At 57.5% G+C, this 12,411-nt stretch overlaps 4 protein-coding genes and 1 non-coding gene across 5 annotated transcripts; 4 read left to right on the top strand and 1 right to left on the bottom strand.

Annotated features, from left to right (window-relative positions):
- Positions 1-118: 118 nt before the first annotated feature.
- B0I36DRAFT_361437 (5'-nucleotidase domain-containing protein) lies at positions 119-2,137 on the top strand (the record flags this gene model as incomplete). Its single annotated transcript, XM_046158473.1, has 3 exons — positions 119-1,239; positions 1,321-1,783; positions 1,898-2,137. The coding sequence occupies 3 exons, from the start codon at positions 119-121 to the stop codon at positions 2,135-2,137; spliced, it is 1,824 nt and encodes a 607-aa protein (XP_046013489.1).
- Positions 2,138-2,709: 572 nt separating this feature from the next.
- On the top strand, positions 2,710-3,548 carry B0I36DRAFT_319806 (uncharacterized protein). Its single transcript, XM_046153462.1, has one exon. It carries the CDS (start codon positions 2,852-2,854, stop codon positions 3,476-3,478), a length of 627 nt encoding a protein of 208 aa, XP_046013488.1. The 5' UTR covers positions 2,710-2,851; the 3' UTR covers positions 3,479-3,548.
- A 3,917-nt stretch (positions 3,549-7,465) lies between these two features.
- B0I36DRAFT_319803 (uncharacterized protein) lies at positions 7,466-8,500 on the top strand. Its single transcript, XM_046153461.1, has one exon. It carries the CDS (start codon positions 7,542-7,544, stop codon positions 8,433-8,435), a length of 894 nt encoding a protein of 297 aa, XP_046013487.1. The 5' UTR covers positions 7,466-7,541; the 3' UTR covers positions 8,436-8,500.
- Positions 8,501-8,695: 195 nt separating this feature from the next.
- On the top strand, positions 8,696-8,807 carry B0I36DRAFT_t73. Its single transcript has one exon. It is a non-coding gene; the product is annotated as a tRNA-Met (tRNA).
- A 479-nt stretch (positions 8,808-9,286) lies between these two features.
- Positions 9,287-11,857, bottom strand: B0I36DRAFT_347837 (uncharacterized protein; the record flags this gene model as incomplete). The annotated part of the gene is made up of 1 exon (XM_046156615.1): positions 9,287-11,857. One exon carries the CDS (start codon positions 11,855-11,857, stop codon positions 9,287-9,289), a length of 2,571 nt encoding a protein of 856 aa, XP_046013486.1.
- Between the last annotated feature and the right edge of the window lie 554 nt (positions 11,858-12,411).

Below are 12,411 nucleotides of genomic sequence, written 5' to 3'. Positions count from 1 at the left end.
CCAGCTACAACTCTCTGTGACGAGCCTGAGTGTCTTTTCGTCGCCGTTGCTCCCTCACGACGACAAGCAGCACCTTCAGCTGAAGCAAGCACCCGCAGCATCTTGACCCGCCCCCGCCATGATGCGCGCCGCCTCGCTCAAGTCCACCCTGGCCCTGGCCACAGGCCTCGCTGCCTCGCTGGCCGCCGCCGCCTCCGAGGACTCGCTGTACAGCCAGCGCCTCAGCAAGCGCTTCATTGATGACGCCGGCAACTACAACATCTCCTTCTACCACGTCAATGATGTCCACGCCCATCTCGACCAGTTCAACTCGCGCGGCTCCAACTGCTCCAAGCCAGAGGCCGGCTGCTTCGGTGGCTACGCCCGCATAAAGTCCTTTGTTGACGAGACGCGCCCCAGCCACCCAGACTCTCTCTGGCTCAACGTCGGCGACGAGTTCCAGGGCACCCTCTACTACTCGTACTATGGCGGCGAGAAGATTGCAGAGACCATCAACCAGCTCGGCTTCGACGCCATGACCCTTGGCAACCACGAGTTTGACGGCGGCGACGACAAGCTCGGCGACTTCCTCAAGAACCTCACCTTCCCCATCGTCTCGGCCAACATTGTCTCGGACAACGAGAAGCTCAACTCGACCATTGTCCCCTACCACATCTTTGAAAAGTACAACCTGGCCGTCATCGGCGTCACCACCGAGACCACCCCGAGCATCAGCAAGCCCGGCCCCGGGACCAAGTTCACCGACGTCACCGCCGCCGTCCAGCGCTGCATCGACGAGATCTACAGCACCACCAACATCACCCGCATCGCCGCCATCACCCACATCGGCTACGAGGAGGACATCCAGCTCGCCAAGGACACCACGGGCCTGCACCTCATCATGGGCGGCCACTCCCACACCCTCCTGGGCGACATGGAGGGCGCCGAGGGTAAGTACCCCACCATCGAGAAGAACAAGGACGGCGACGAGGTCTTCATCGTCACGGCCTACCGCTGGGGCGAGTACGTCGGCTACATCGACGTCACCTACGACGCCGAGGGCAAGATCCTGGCTTACCACGGCGCCCCCGTCCACATGACCAACCAGACCTCCCAGGACCCGGAGCTCGAGGCCCAGATTGTCGACTGGGCGGGCGCTTTCAAGGCCTTTGCCGAGGAGAAGGTCGGCGAGACCACCACTGTTCTCGACCAAACAACCTGCCAGAAGAAGGAGTGCAATCTGGGTGACGTCACGGCCGAGTAAGTCCCCCCCTCCCTTTTCTTTTGGTCCAGATTGAACCACGCGTGGCACTGGGTTTACTAATCGTCTTGATTGGACAGGGCTCTTCTCCAGTACCGCATCGCCTCCGGCGCCAGCAACGCCGCCTTCGCCATGATCAACGCCGGCGGCATCCGCGCGTCCATCGACCAGGGCGACATCACCCGCGGCGAGGTCCTGACGACGTACCCCTTTGGCAACGCCGTCGTCGAGGTGACGTACAAGGGGTCGGACCTGTGGAAGGTGTTTGAGGGCCTGGTCAGCGCCGTCAGCCAGTTCAACGGCCAGAAGGTCACCAGCTTCTTCCAGATCAGCAGCGGCATCAAGGTCGAGTACAACCCGGACAACGAGGTCGGCAAGAGGCTCGTCCGCCTGAGCGTCGGCCCCTCCAAGGACAAGCTCGAGCCCATCGACCTGAACAAGGACTACACCCTTGTCACGCTCGACTTCATCGCGGGCGGTGGCGACAACATCCTGCCGCCGAGCGAGAATCTCGTCGTCCTCGACACCCAGGAGGAGGTCTTTGTAAGTTACTATCCAGTCGCCCCCCATTTTTCTCGCCGCCCGACGATAGGGCCACGACCAGCCAGTCAATCAGCCAGCCAGACTAACACAGCACTTCTTCTTCTTTCTTCTCAGATCGACTATCTCGGCGCCCATAGCCCCATCACCGCCGAGCTCGACGGCCGCATCGCCATTGTGTCCGGCTCAGCGACGGGCGGCTCTGGCGGCGGCGCCAACTCGAGTGCCACGCCCTCGCCATCGGGCACCGGCGCCGCCGCAACCCCGCCACCTAGCTCTGGTGAGCGCCTGAGCAGCCCGGGCACGTGTGTGGTGCTGCTTGTCTTCACGGCCATGCTCGCGTTTGTCGTGTCGTAAGCTTGCGTGCAGTAGGGGAGAGATGGGGATGGGATCGACTTCATGCTTAGATTTTCATGACCAAAAAAACGAATAGGAAATTATGATTCACGATTTACACATGAATGAATGAAAAATGTGTTGGGAAGGTGACATGTTCTAGCTAGTGCCTGAGCACAAGATGTTGCGCAAGTCCAGCTGTACCCAAGGCCGGTTGTGGAAGTCTAGGTGGTCGATCTTTGGTGGGTCATCTTGTCCATCTCGCGCGCGTTTCATCCATCAAGCTCTGATTTGATGACAGCAGAAGCAAGCACCCCACGCTGGGCTCCGTTCGTTGTTACTCTGTGGAGTTGGAATCCCCATTTGGCTCATCCCAACGGACCGACAATGGACGGACCCATGGCCAAGGACAAGCTCGGTCGCGCACAATAGATGTGGAGTCCTGGTACATCTACGACACTGCACAGGTCCCAAGGGGAATGTGACCTGGAATGGGGTATGTGAACGTTCTTAACTTTGGGACACCGAGATGATTGGCACACGCGCAATGTTGGGACGGATATCTTGATACAAGCGTGGGAAGGACACGCCATGGAGCTATCAATGACTAAACTATAAAGAGAGGGCTTGAAGTGAAGGACGCGAGGTTACATGGGGGTATAAGATGGAGACAGGAAGGTGTACACATGCTGAAGAACTTTTGCTTGAACTCATTGGTGCCGGACCAGATAGTCTATGTGCGTGGCCCAGGTGGTTCATACCAGAGAGGGGATCTTAACCGGGGACTTGGCACACGCGGCCTCAGGTCAAGACTGTGCTGAGCGTCGGCGCTTGGCCGTGGCAATGTCTCTGGCTGAAGGAAGAGGCTTGCGCTTCTTTGTCTTTGGGGTGATCTTCTCGACAGGCGAGGTGACAACCAGCTCTTCGTCCGAGCTCTCTTTTGATTCTTCTTCTTCTTCCTCTTCTTCTGCGTCTTCTTCTTGTGAATTGTTTCCCCGGACCAACGGTTCTGGCTGTGTTTCCCGAAGATCATGCCCACCAGTAGCCAAACGAGTGTCTGTATCCAACACCTCGTCCCAGGTTCGAGTCCCTGAGACGACAGCCGCGACGTTGATGCGAGCCCGTCCAAGCTCAATGCGATCCCTAAAGTCGGGCATGTCGTCCACATGCGCAGCCGCGCGGCGCCAGTCTCCGTCACAGGCCCGCAGCAGCACGGCCCAGAGGCGCTCAAAGTGTGCCCAGCCCAGACCGGTCCTCTTGGCCATATGCCCGCTGGCCTGTCTCTCCAGGGCGTTGGCAATGTTGCAGTGCATCATGGTCGCCTTGCCAGCCACACAGCCGCTGCACCGGGCGCCCTTGTAGAAGGTGCGGCTCTTCTGCACGCGGCACCAGTCCGAGGGGATCGGAGGTTTCGAGGGCCCCTTGTGCTTCTTCGCCCACGTCTTCCTGCATGGCTCGCAGGGACCATTGGGGTTGTCCATGCCAAATGTGTCGTCGGTGTGGATTCTTCGGGCCAGCTCGTACTCCTTCTGTGTGGAACCCGATTTCGGAGTGGCCTTGCCGAAGCGACGCAATGTGCGTTGTGTACATGGAGCCGGCGGAGTGGCGGCAGCTTCGGGAGAGTCGTTGCTGATTTTCTCTGTATTATGGGAATGTATTTCGTTCTCCTTCTGCTCTGTGACCGCGGGCACCTCGATTCCAGAACTTGTACCGCCATGAGTCACAAGTTGTGTAGAGTCAGCCGGCGACATTGAGGGGGATTCGCCATCGATCGGCGTGTTCAGCAACCATGGTTTTGGCTCAGCTTCGACCATGCGGAGCTGCTCTTCTTGCTGTTCTGGTTCTAGTCTTGCCAAGTCGTAGTAGCTCCTCGCGATGGCCGCGACTTCTTGCCAGACGTGGTCAAGGTCTTCATCAGCCAGCTCGGCCAGTCCGGGCAAGTCCCTGAAGGCTTGATCCAAACGCTCTGGGAAGGAATCCACTGTGATAGATTCGGGGTCGTCAGCAATGGCCGCGACGGCTCGACAGAAAAGCTTTCTGGTCCAGACTATATCCTCAAAAGCGTCATCGTCTACGGTGTCCTCTTCGAGTAGCTTGCTGTAGACCTTGTCGCGAGCACTTAGGACGGCACAGTCAAAGAAGAGCCACTGGAGCGCAAACCATGCCGGATTGAAGAGGCGGCGTGTTCCATCGTCGGGAGGCATTTTCGCGGACTTCCTGAGCCACTCCTCGGCAGCCTCAGTGAGTCGTATTGCCGACATTCTCCGAGTGATGTTGTGTGCGTCCTGTGCGAGCTTGATAGGGTCGTGTTGGATGATTGATGCCATTTCAGGACAGGTGGTCTGGTGATATGTTGACCTGGTCGTAGGTGCTATGATGAGTCTGTTGTGAAGGCTTTGCACGGTTGTGGGAGCAGGCGCAAGTGAGTCCCGGTCTGAGGTTGAGATATATAGAGCGCCAAGCAGAGGCCGGCCGGGACGATGGGGAGGTTTCGGAGATGAATGGCGCGCCGTGAAGGGCGGCCTGCCCGACCTGTTTGCAACATGGCTCCCCACGTCCTCTAGCTCTTTGACAACTGCCTCTGTTTCATCATGGTTGCCAGCCACTGTGAGCTCTGAGGCCTGGGCGCAAACATTACTCCGCTCTTTGAAAGCGAGCAGATTGCTGATGTGGTCCTTGCCATAGTCGAGTGGTTGCTAGAGATCGCGCACTGCCCGTCTTTCTGCTTCGATTGACGCATGCAGCATCACCGACCGTCTCACCAGAAAGCGTCTTGTCATGCATACACCTGATGTCTTGCGGTTGACTGTATCTCTTTGTTCGCACAGTTGTGCCAGCATGCGTCGAGCATTCATAGTTGGACGCCTTCGACATGGCCATGATCACGGGTGAAACCATGCGCCACAAGTTGAAGGACCTGTAGATTCCTTTTACAGTCTGAAAGTAATGCCTACGGGCAACGTGCGGATCGGTGTGGCCGACGCTGAAGCGTGCAAGTCAGGTGCAGATGAAGTCATTGCCTGCTTCCAATATCTCAACTTGACTTGAACGTCGCGGTGCGGGAAGGAAGTGACGTTGGTTTAAGTCTTGTGGAGCTGCAGGGTGTGGCATGGGGAGGAAAGCAAGCCCTGCAGTGCAGCGGCTTGCACAATCCATCCATCCTCCTCTTCCCGCAACCACCACAGTGACCACTACCACCACCAGCCCAGCCTCGAACCTGCCACGGCAAGATCTACAGGAGCAGTACGTGTAGCATCTGTGACAGCTTCAGTCCAGCACTCAGATGCCAGGCACGTCCCCATCTACTCGGGACCTCGTCCTGCACGTATCCTGCCCATGCTGTTGGCTGCTAGCTGCAGATCACGTCCATGTCGCTCGCAAGCCACGACCAGTTCCAGGACAGCCTCCACGCCACCACCTGTCTTTCCAGTAGGTCCTTTCGTGCGCGAACCTCGCAGCCCCTGTTGAAGGAGACAAGAACCATTTTATCCACCAACCGAGGAATCGTCCATGCTCGAATGCTCTCACCAACTGCCTGTAATTGGAAAGACATTCTAATTGGAGCAGCCTCCGGCTCTTCGAAACCCCACCGCCGCAGTCTTTCTTGCTTGCATGAGGCGTACAACGAGCTCTGGATGGGTGCAGAACTCTAGCTTCTGAGAGAACATGCTGCTCTGGACTTGGGACAGGGGTCCCAGTAGGGCAGCGTTCAGCAGAACCCCAGCTTAGCCTCGGGAACTGCTCGTCTCGACCTCCCCTGCCGGTTCCCCGCACACTGCTCCTCGTCGCCAACAACCAGTAACCCGCACGACACTGGAGTCAGGATGCTACGCTGGATGTCATGCCGAGGCCTCTACCCCAGCTTTTCTCCCAGACGGGAACAACTGGCCGGGGTCACAACCATGTTCGATCTCCATAATCGACCGCCCTTGCTCACGTCACTCTCCCCATGTACATGGCTTGACAGCCAACACGCAACTGTCAAGTGCAGAGAAACCGGAATGGAACCCTACCAAGCACATACTTGACAGGTCATACCTTGATCAAGCTGGCACGCACGAGCGTTCGGACGCCTCAGTGGAGCCACCAACGATTGCACCCGCGAGGAGTCGCTGACATGGACAAGCACCGTGAACCTTCATGTGCTTGTAAGAAGCCCTGCCGTTATTATGCCATGGATCCATCCAAGACCGTCCTGGTCCACTGGACCCAGCCAACATGGCAGCCATAGCCCCCGGGAAAAGGATCAGCAGTATTTCTATGGATGCCTGTCCCCCAGCCAAACGAAGCCTCGCCCTCTTGGCTCTTCCGGGTGTCATCTGCGCGACTTGGTTTTTTAAGAATGTGCACGCAGCTGTCAAGCCTGTCGTCTGTTCTAAGTTGAGGCAGTGCACTCGTCGCTTGCTCTCAACGACATCTCAATCTGCGTTGGCCGTCAAGCTGCAAGCAGAAGCCGTATCAACAACTCGAGCCAGGTTCCGCGACAGGGACTTGCTGTCTCGAGCTTAATTCCCGGTGTCTACGTGATACTAGGATCGAAGATTTACTAGCACGTCGCAAAGTCCATTCACTGCACCAACAAACACGCTCTCAATATCCTGCCCTGTGTGCCACCAATATGCTGATCAATCATTCCAGGCCAGCCATGCTGCTGGTCCGCTGCGGCATATGGCTTTTTGGTTACCTCGGTCTTGGCTGCCTCATCTACTTCTTCTTAGCCCTCTTCATTTTCGGCGAAGCTGGTATCAAGCATCCATTTAGTATCGCCGTCGAATGTGTCGGGGCAGTCGAAATTCTGTGGTATCTTATCTGGTATCTGCCATATCGAATGTACCTGGGTCGTCCAGGTCTACCACTAGACACAATCACAAAGGATGAGCGACATGGACTGTACCGGAAGCTCATCACCAACATTCCCGACTCACACCTCTTTATGCGAAAGTGGTTCTGCAATGCTCATCTGGACGAGATCTATCGCGAGGATATCAAGGACTGGCTGTTGTGGGCACTGTGGAACAAGTGGCACAAGCCAGAGGAGGACATGGAGGAGAACGAAGAGCTCGAGATGCTGATTGACGAGTGGGAAGAGCACACCGGCATGCGGTTTCGCAAGGGACGCGGCGGCGCAACGGCAATCCGGGCGAGTCTAGATCCTGTTGCCACAAGACATGCCTCACTCTTGTGGTACTGGACCGTGTGGGCCGTGGATCTCACGACGACGACTTGGCTCATGCTGTTCCTGGGATTCCGCTTCTACCGCCAGCCCTTACACACCTTCTTCACAAACTTCCCGTTCCGGCCCATGACTCTGTTGTCATTGCGGCGGTCTGCAGCGCCTGACTTCAGCTACTTTTATCGGCCCGCGAAGCATCCCAAAATTGGGCGATGCAGGAAGCGGACCGTGGTATTCTTGCACGGCATTGGCATGGGTCTCTCGCCATACCTGGCCTGGCTCAGCTCCATGCCCAGAGACATTGGCATGGTAATTATCGAGTTCATGCCGGTGTCTGGTCGGATCTGCCCACAAGCCGTCTCGCAGCGCGAATTTGTCAGCTCCATGCGCAGCATCCTCTCACAGCATTCTCTCGACGATGTTGTTCTGATCGGCCACTCCTACGGCACACTGATGGTGCGCTCCCTCCTTGACGACCCCATCGTCAACAGCAAGATCCACTCGGTCGTGCTGATCGACCCAGCGTCCATCATGATGCACCTCCCCGAGCTCGGCTACAACATCATGCGCCGCCGGCCGCGCAACGCCCCGGAGCTCGAGATGCAGTGGTTCGCGGCAGCGGATCCGCGTACGGCACACACGCTCACGCGCCGGCTACACTGGCAGGACTGCATCCTGTGGCGCGAGCAGCTGGTCGAGAAGCGCACGACCGTTGTCATCGCGTCGCGCGACTGCGTGACCAGCCCCTCGGCGACGGCGAGCTACGTATACTATGGGCACGTCGACTACGAGGAGAGCGACAAAAAGGAGTGGCGCAAGACGCCAGATACGTGGACAGGCAGGGGCGAGCTGGAGCTGTTTTACCTCTGGGATCGGGACCACGGGCAGAGCTTGCTCGCGCCAGCCGAGATCAAGCGGATCACTCGCATTGTCGAGACGTACTGCGACACGGGGCTGGATCCGACGGGCATTCTGAGACGGGACGAAGAAGGAAGCCAACTGCCCTTGGCGTCGGGTGAGGACGAGAAGCCCTCGGCCTTCGCAGTGGAGAACGAGCACAGTGGCAGCGGGGGAAGCGTGGTGGAGCCTGGCGAGCAGGCAAGTGAGAAGCACTTCGGCGCGACGACAAACTCGGCCGCAGTGTAATTAGACGGGGAGTGCATTTGCAGGCGAGACCTGGCAATATCGGGACCTATATATGACATGACGGCACAACTTTAGTGAATTCTATCGTCCAACTACTCAGGTTCGCCGGGAGAATTCTTGCCATTGGTACGGCTGTTTTATGTGAGGGCAGAGTGCTCCACGGCCACCGTCGTACACAGAACAGTCCGCACATTCAAGCTCAGGCCGGTGATGCAGCGGCGATAGATATTTAGTTAAGGACGAACTCCTTTCAACAAACAGTCTTCGTGGCTCAGTTGGTTAGAGCGTTGGTCTCATATCATTCAATTGATTGACTCAGTTAAACAATATTGGGACATCCAAAGGTCGTGAGTTCGAGCCTCACCGAGGACAAAATCCTTGGCATATCATCTTTTTTGCTCTTTTTCCGGTCCATCTTCCTGTATTGAGGCCGCATTGAATTTTTTATTTTTTTTGGAGTTGTGTTGTTGTCTTCATTGCTGGTTTAGTAGTTGTCACTCATTGGGTCTCTTTGTTTGGCATTGTCATCGGTTATCTCCGTACACTTGTTTGCACGTTGTTTGGTAACTCAATCTCTTTTCCCCTCCATTTCTCTCACATGGACAGTATTTCTTTTGATTCCCTTTTGTTTCCTCGTTCTTGGGTTTTCTTTTCTCGATCTCTCTTTCACATGATGGGAAACAGTAAACATCGTGATGCTTGAAACGCTGTAAGAAGAAGCCCGCTAGCATGCTTTACTGACATGGCAAACATTTTGCTTCTGGATAGTTTGTCCTAATAATTCCGAATTCCCCGCCCCCTTTCAGTCCAAATACCATATGTGGTGGCCCAGCGCATCCTCGAACGCTGTTCTACGTCCTCCCCTCAATGTCCTGCAGCGCCCTGACCAGCGACGAGCCTCCCTCGGCCCACATGACGGTCCCGTCCACGGCCAGCGGACCTCTCGTCGGCTTTGGCACGGGCACCTGCCCACTCAGAATCCTCTCCACGCTCAGGGGCTCTGCGCTTCCGTAGAAGGAGGCGTTTGCGTCTGCCCTTACCGCGACGATGGTCCCAGACGCTTTGGCACCTGTCCATGCTCCCCGCGTCGAGCGCGTGTAGCTTAAGATGGGCTCCTCTGCACGGATGCGAACGTCACTCGTCATGGTTCGGACATGCACACCTCCAGCCTCTGCTGGACTTAGGGCCTGGCTATGGCCCCTACTCTTGCTTGCGTCGGCGCTGCCGTCCTCGTCCAGGACGGGTCCGGGAGTAACACCAATCTCGCTCCCCAGACCGAGCTTGGGCCGCGTGAAGGCGTCGACTGCCGCGTCAGTGGTGAGCACAAAGACGCAGTCGTTGAACTCGGATCCGGCTCCGCCGCCGCCACGGAGTCCTGCACCCACAGACTGCACGATGAAGCCCGAGGGCGGCGACCATTGCCGACCAACATCAGACTCGGTCGAGGGCAGTCTCGCAATGACCACTCCGGACCCGCGCGCGCCACTGAGATGCAGGCCGCCGGCGCGGAACGTGGTGAAAATCGCCAGTCCCTTGGCACTGGCCATGACATGCGGCGGAATCTGGATAGGGGCTGGAGCTGAGTGCGACGGCCGTCGCTGGCTGAGATCAGCACGCTCCTTGCCTTTGCCCTCGGAGGCAAAGCTGAAGATGGACGACGCTGCTTCTTCTCCACAGCAGAACGCACGCAGGATCCGTGCAGCCTTGTCACATTCCTTGTCCAGTGTCATTGGCCAGAATGCTTCAGAGCCGAGCTTGTTGGCAATCGTGTTGATGGGCTCGCCCACCTTGTTTGTCGTCCATTTCGATATGTTCTCTCCCAGGCGAAGCTTCTTCAACTTGTTGGCCGAAGTGGAGATCGGCCGGTGGCCGAACTTGCGGCTGGGAGTGGTCGAGGATGCCGGAGCCGTGAGTAAACCCGGGTTGACGGTATGCATTGCGCTAGGAAGACCGTCCGGGCCTGGGCTCACCACCTTTGGGGGACCAAAGATGCCAGCAGTGGCTGAAGAAGAAGAGGTTGTAGTAGGCGGAGCAGAGGCGGCTGTCGGGGGCGGCGGAAAGTAGGGCACCGGCTTCCTTACTATTGCAGGCTTGGCCGTCACGGACGGTGCAGATGTTACCCGGCTTATTTGTAATGGTGGAGTGGCAACTCGCTCTGGCGTGCTCGACCCGGAGCCGCTCCAATAGTCTGGGGGCGCGGCGAAGAACTGCGCATATGCCAAGGTACGAGAAGTCTTGCGCTTAGGCGGCGGTCTTGGGGGAGGGGGCGCTGAAAGCGGAGTGACGAACTCTGATCGCTCCAGTTGTTGTTGCTGCTGTTGTCTTTGGACGGCACTTGCTGCAATGGCCAGCAGGGGTTCGTCATGGTACGCCGGCGGAGCGGGCTCATAAATTGACTGCCGTTGGCTCCGGCTCCCAGGCGAAGAAGTGCCAGCCCGAGCCAAGCGCTGCTTGTTCTGCAAGATTGAGGACTGACGCTGGGCACTGCCGTTGTTGAGTGTCGAGAACCTTGGAGGACTGGAGGAGCTGTCGAGTTCAGGCTCGCTGGACATGCGTGGGGGTGTGTCTGGCGGTGTAGGTCCAAAGGTGCCTGCCCTGACTAGAGATGGCTTCCTCTCGACGGTGTTCGCCCGGCTGCGCGGTGGTGTTGATATTGGAGACCAGTCGCGGCGGTACTGGTGCAGTGCCGCCTGCTCCTGTTGGAGGCGCAAGAGACTCGACGGCCTCCTGCTTTCTCTCCGGACTGTGCCAAGGATCATGACTGGTTCGTCCTCTTCTTCCTCCGAGTCCATTTGTGGCGCAACTGAAGAACTGGATACAGTCTGTCTTCTCCGCATGCCTTGTCCGCCAAGCTGAGAATCGTCGTCGCTGCCACCCGTCTGCTCCTCGTATATTGACCCACCATCATCACCATCGTCATCGTAAGCTAGAGGCGAGAAGGACTCGTCCATCTCCTCATCGAGATCGGTCAATTGTTGCTGGTGCCGACGGCCTAGCTCCGAGTCTGCTCTTTTGATACCGCCAAATGGTGCCAGGGGGGCAGGGACTAGATGGACTGTCTCTGCGGGCCACGAGTTGAGCCGCTGCTTGTCCTGCCAGTGGGACTGCTGACTCTCGAGCCGCTGCACGGCCTCGATGCGCTCGCGCTCCTGGTCCGCGAGCTCTCGGCAGTACTCTGAGTGGGAGATGATATCATCGCAAGGATGTGACCGCAGCGGATGCGGGTGTGCCACAATGCCAAGTCCCTCGACCTCGGCCGGGGCCGTCCTTGTGTAGGTGAACCATTTCAAGTCCATGGCTGTTGCCGTGATAATGGGCACGGGCTGCTCTGTGTCGTCAGAATCGTCGTCTTGGCTGTGGATATATGGCATGCACGAGTGTTCTGGATATGGCAGGGCCGAAGCTGGGGCGGGCTGACCCATGGTGAGCAGAGGTCGTGGGGACGAGCCGAGGGCGGGCGAACAGGATAAAGAACAAGCTGGTTTGAAATGCGGACACGCCTGACGTAGGCGAACAGAGGCGTGATGATCCAAGATTGCCAGCGCAGATCTGCTGCTCTTATGCAACGGCGATCGTAGTGGCGGGCGTCCGAGAGTGTGTTGTTGATCTGCTTCAATCGAGCAGCAAAGAGACCTCAACCATGGCTACCTGATCTGACACAACGGCACCGGCGAATCGCATTCAAGGCAGTCGAGGTCCACCCGTCAAGTCTGTAAGGCCGCGGTTTCGTTGGAAAGGGGAAAAAGGAAAGAAACCCACAAAACCGACCAGCGGATGAGAGCGGACATTGATCTTTTGTTTTGTCGAGACCGGAAAGACGAGCACCCAGCGTGTCCGGCTGTCTTACTGGGGAGACTGCGAGCGACGAGCCCCTGGAAATGCTTAGCGTGCTCTGAGAAGATTACCGCTTGCAGTGTCTTCCGGCGAGGATCAGTCACTGTCTGCAGATGGTCTCTGCAATGTGCATCCTAGTTCT

The sequence above is a fragment of the Microdochium trichocladiopsis genome (assembly GCF_020744255.1).
Source record: "Microdochium trichocladiopsis strain MPI-CAGE-CH-0230 chromosome Unknown B0I36scaffold_4, whole genome shotgun sequence".
Lineage (NCBI taxonomy): Eukaryota > Fungi > Ascomycota > Sordariomycetes > Xylariales > Microdochiaceae > Microdochium > Microdochium trichocladiopsis.
The sequence above is the reverse complement of the archived record's forward strand: the minus strand, read 5'-3'. Positions and strand labels throughout refer to the sequence as shown.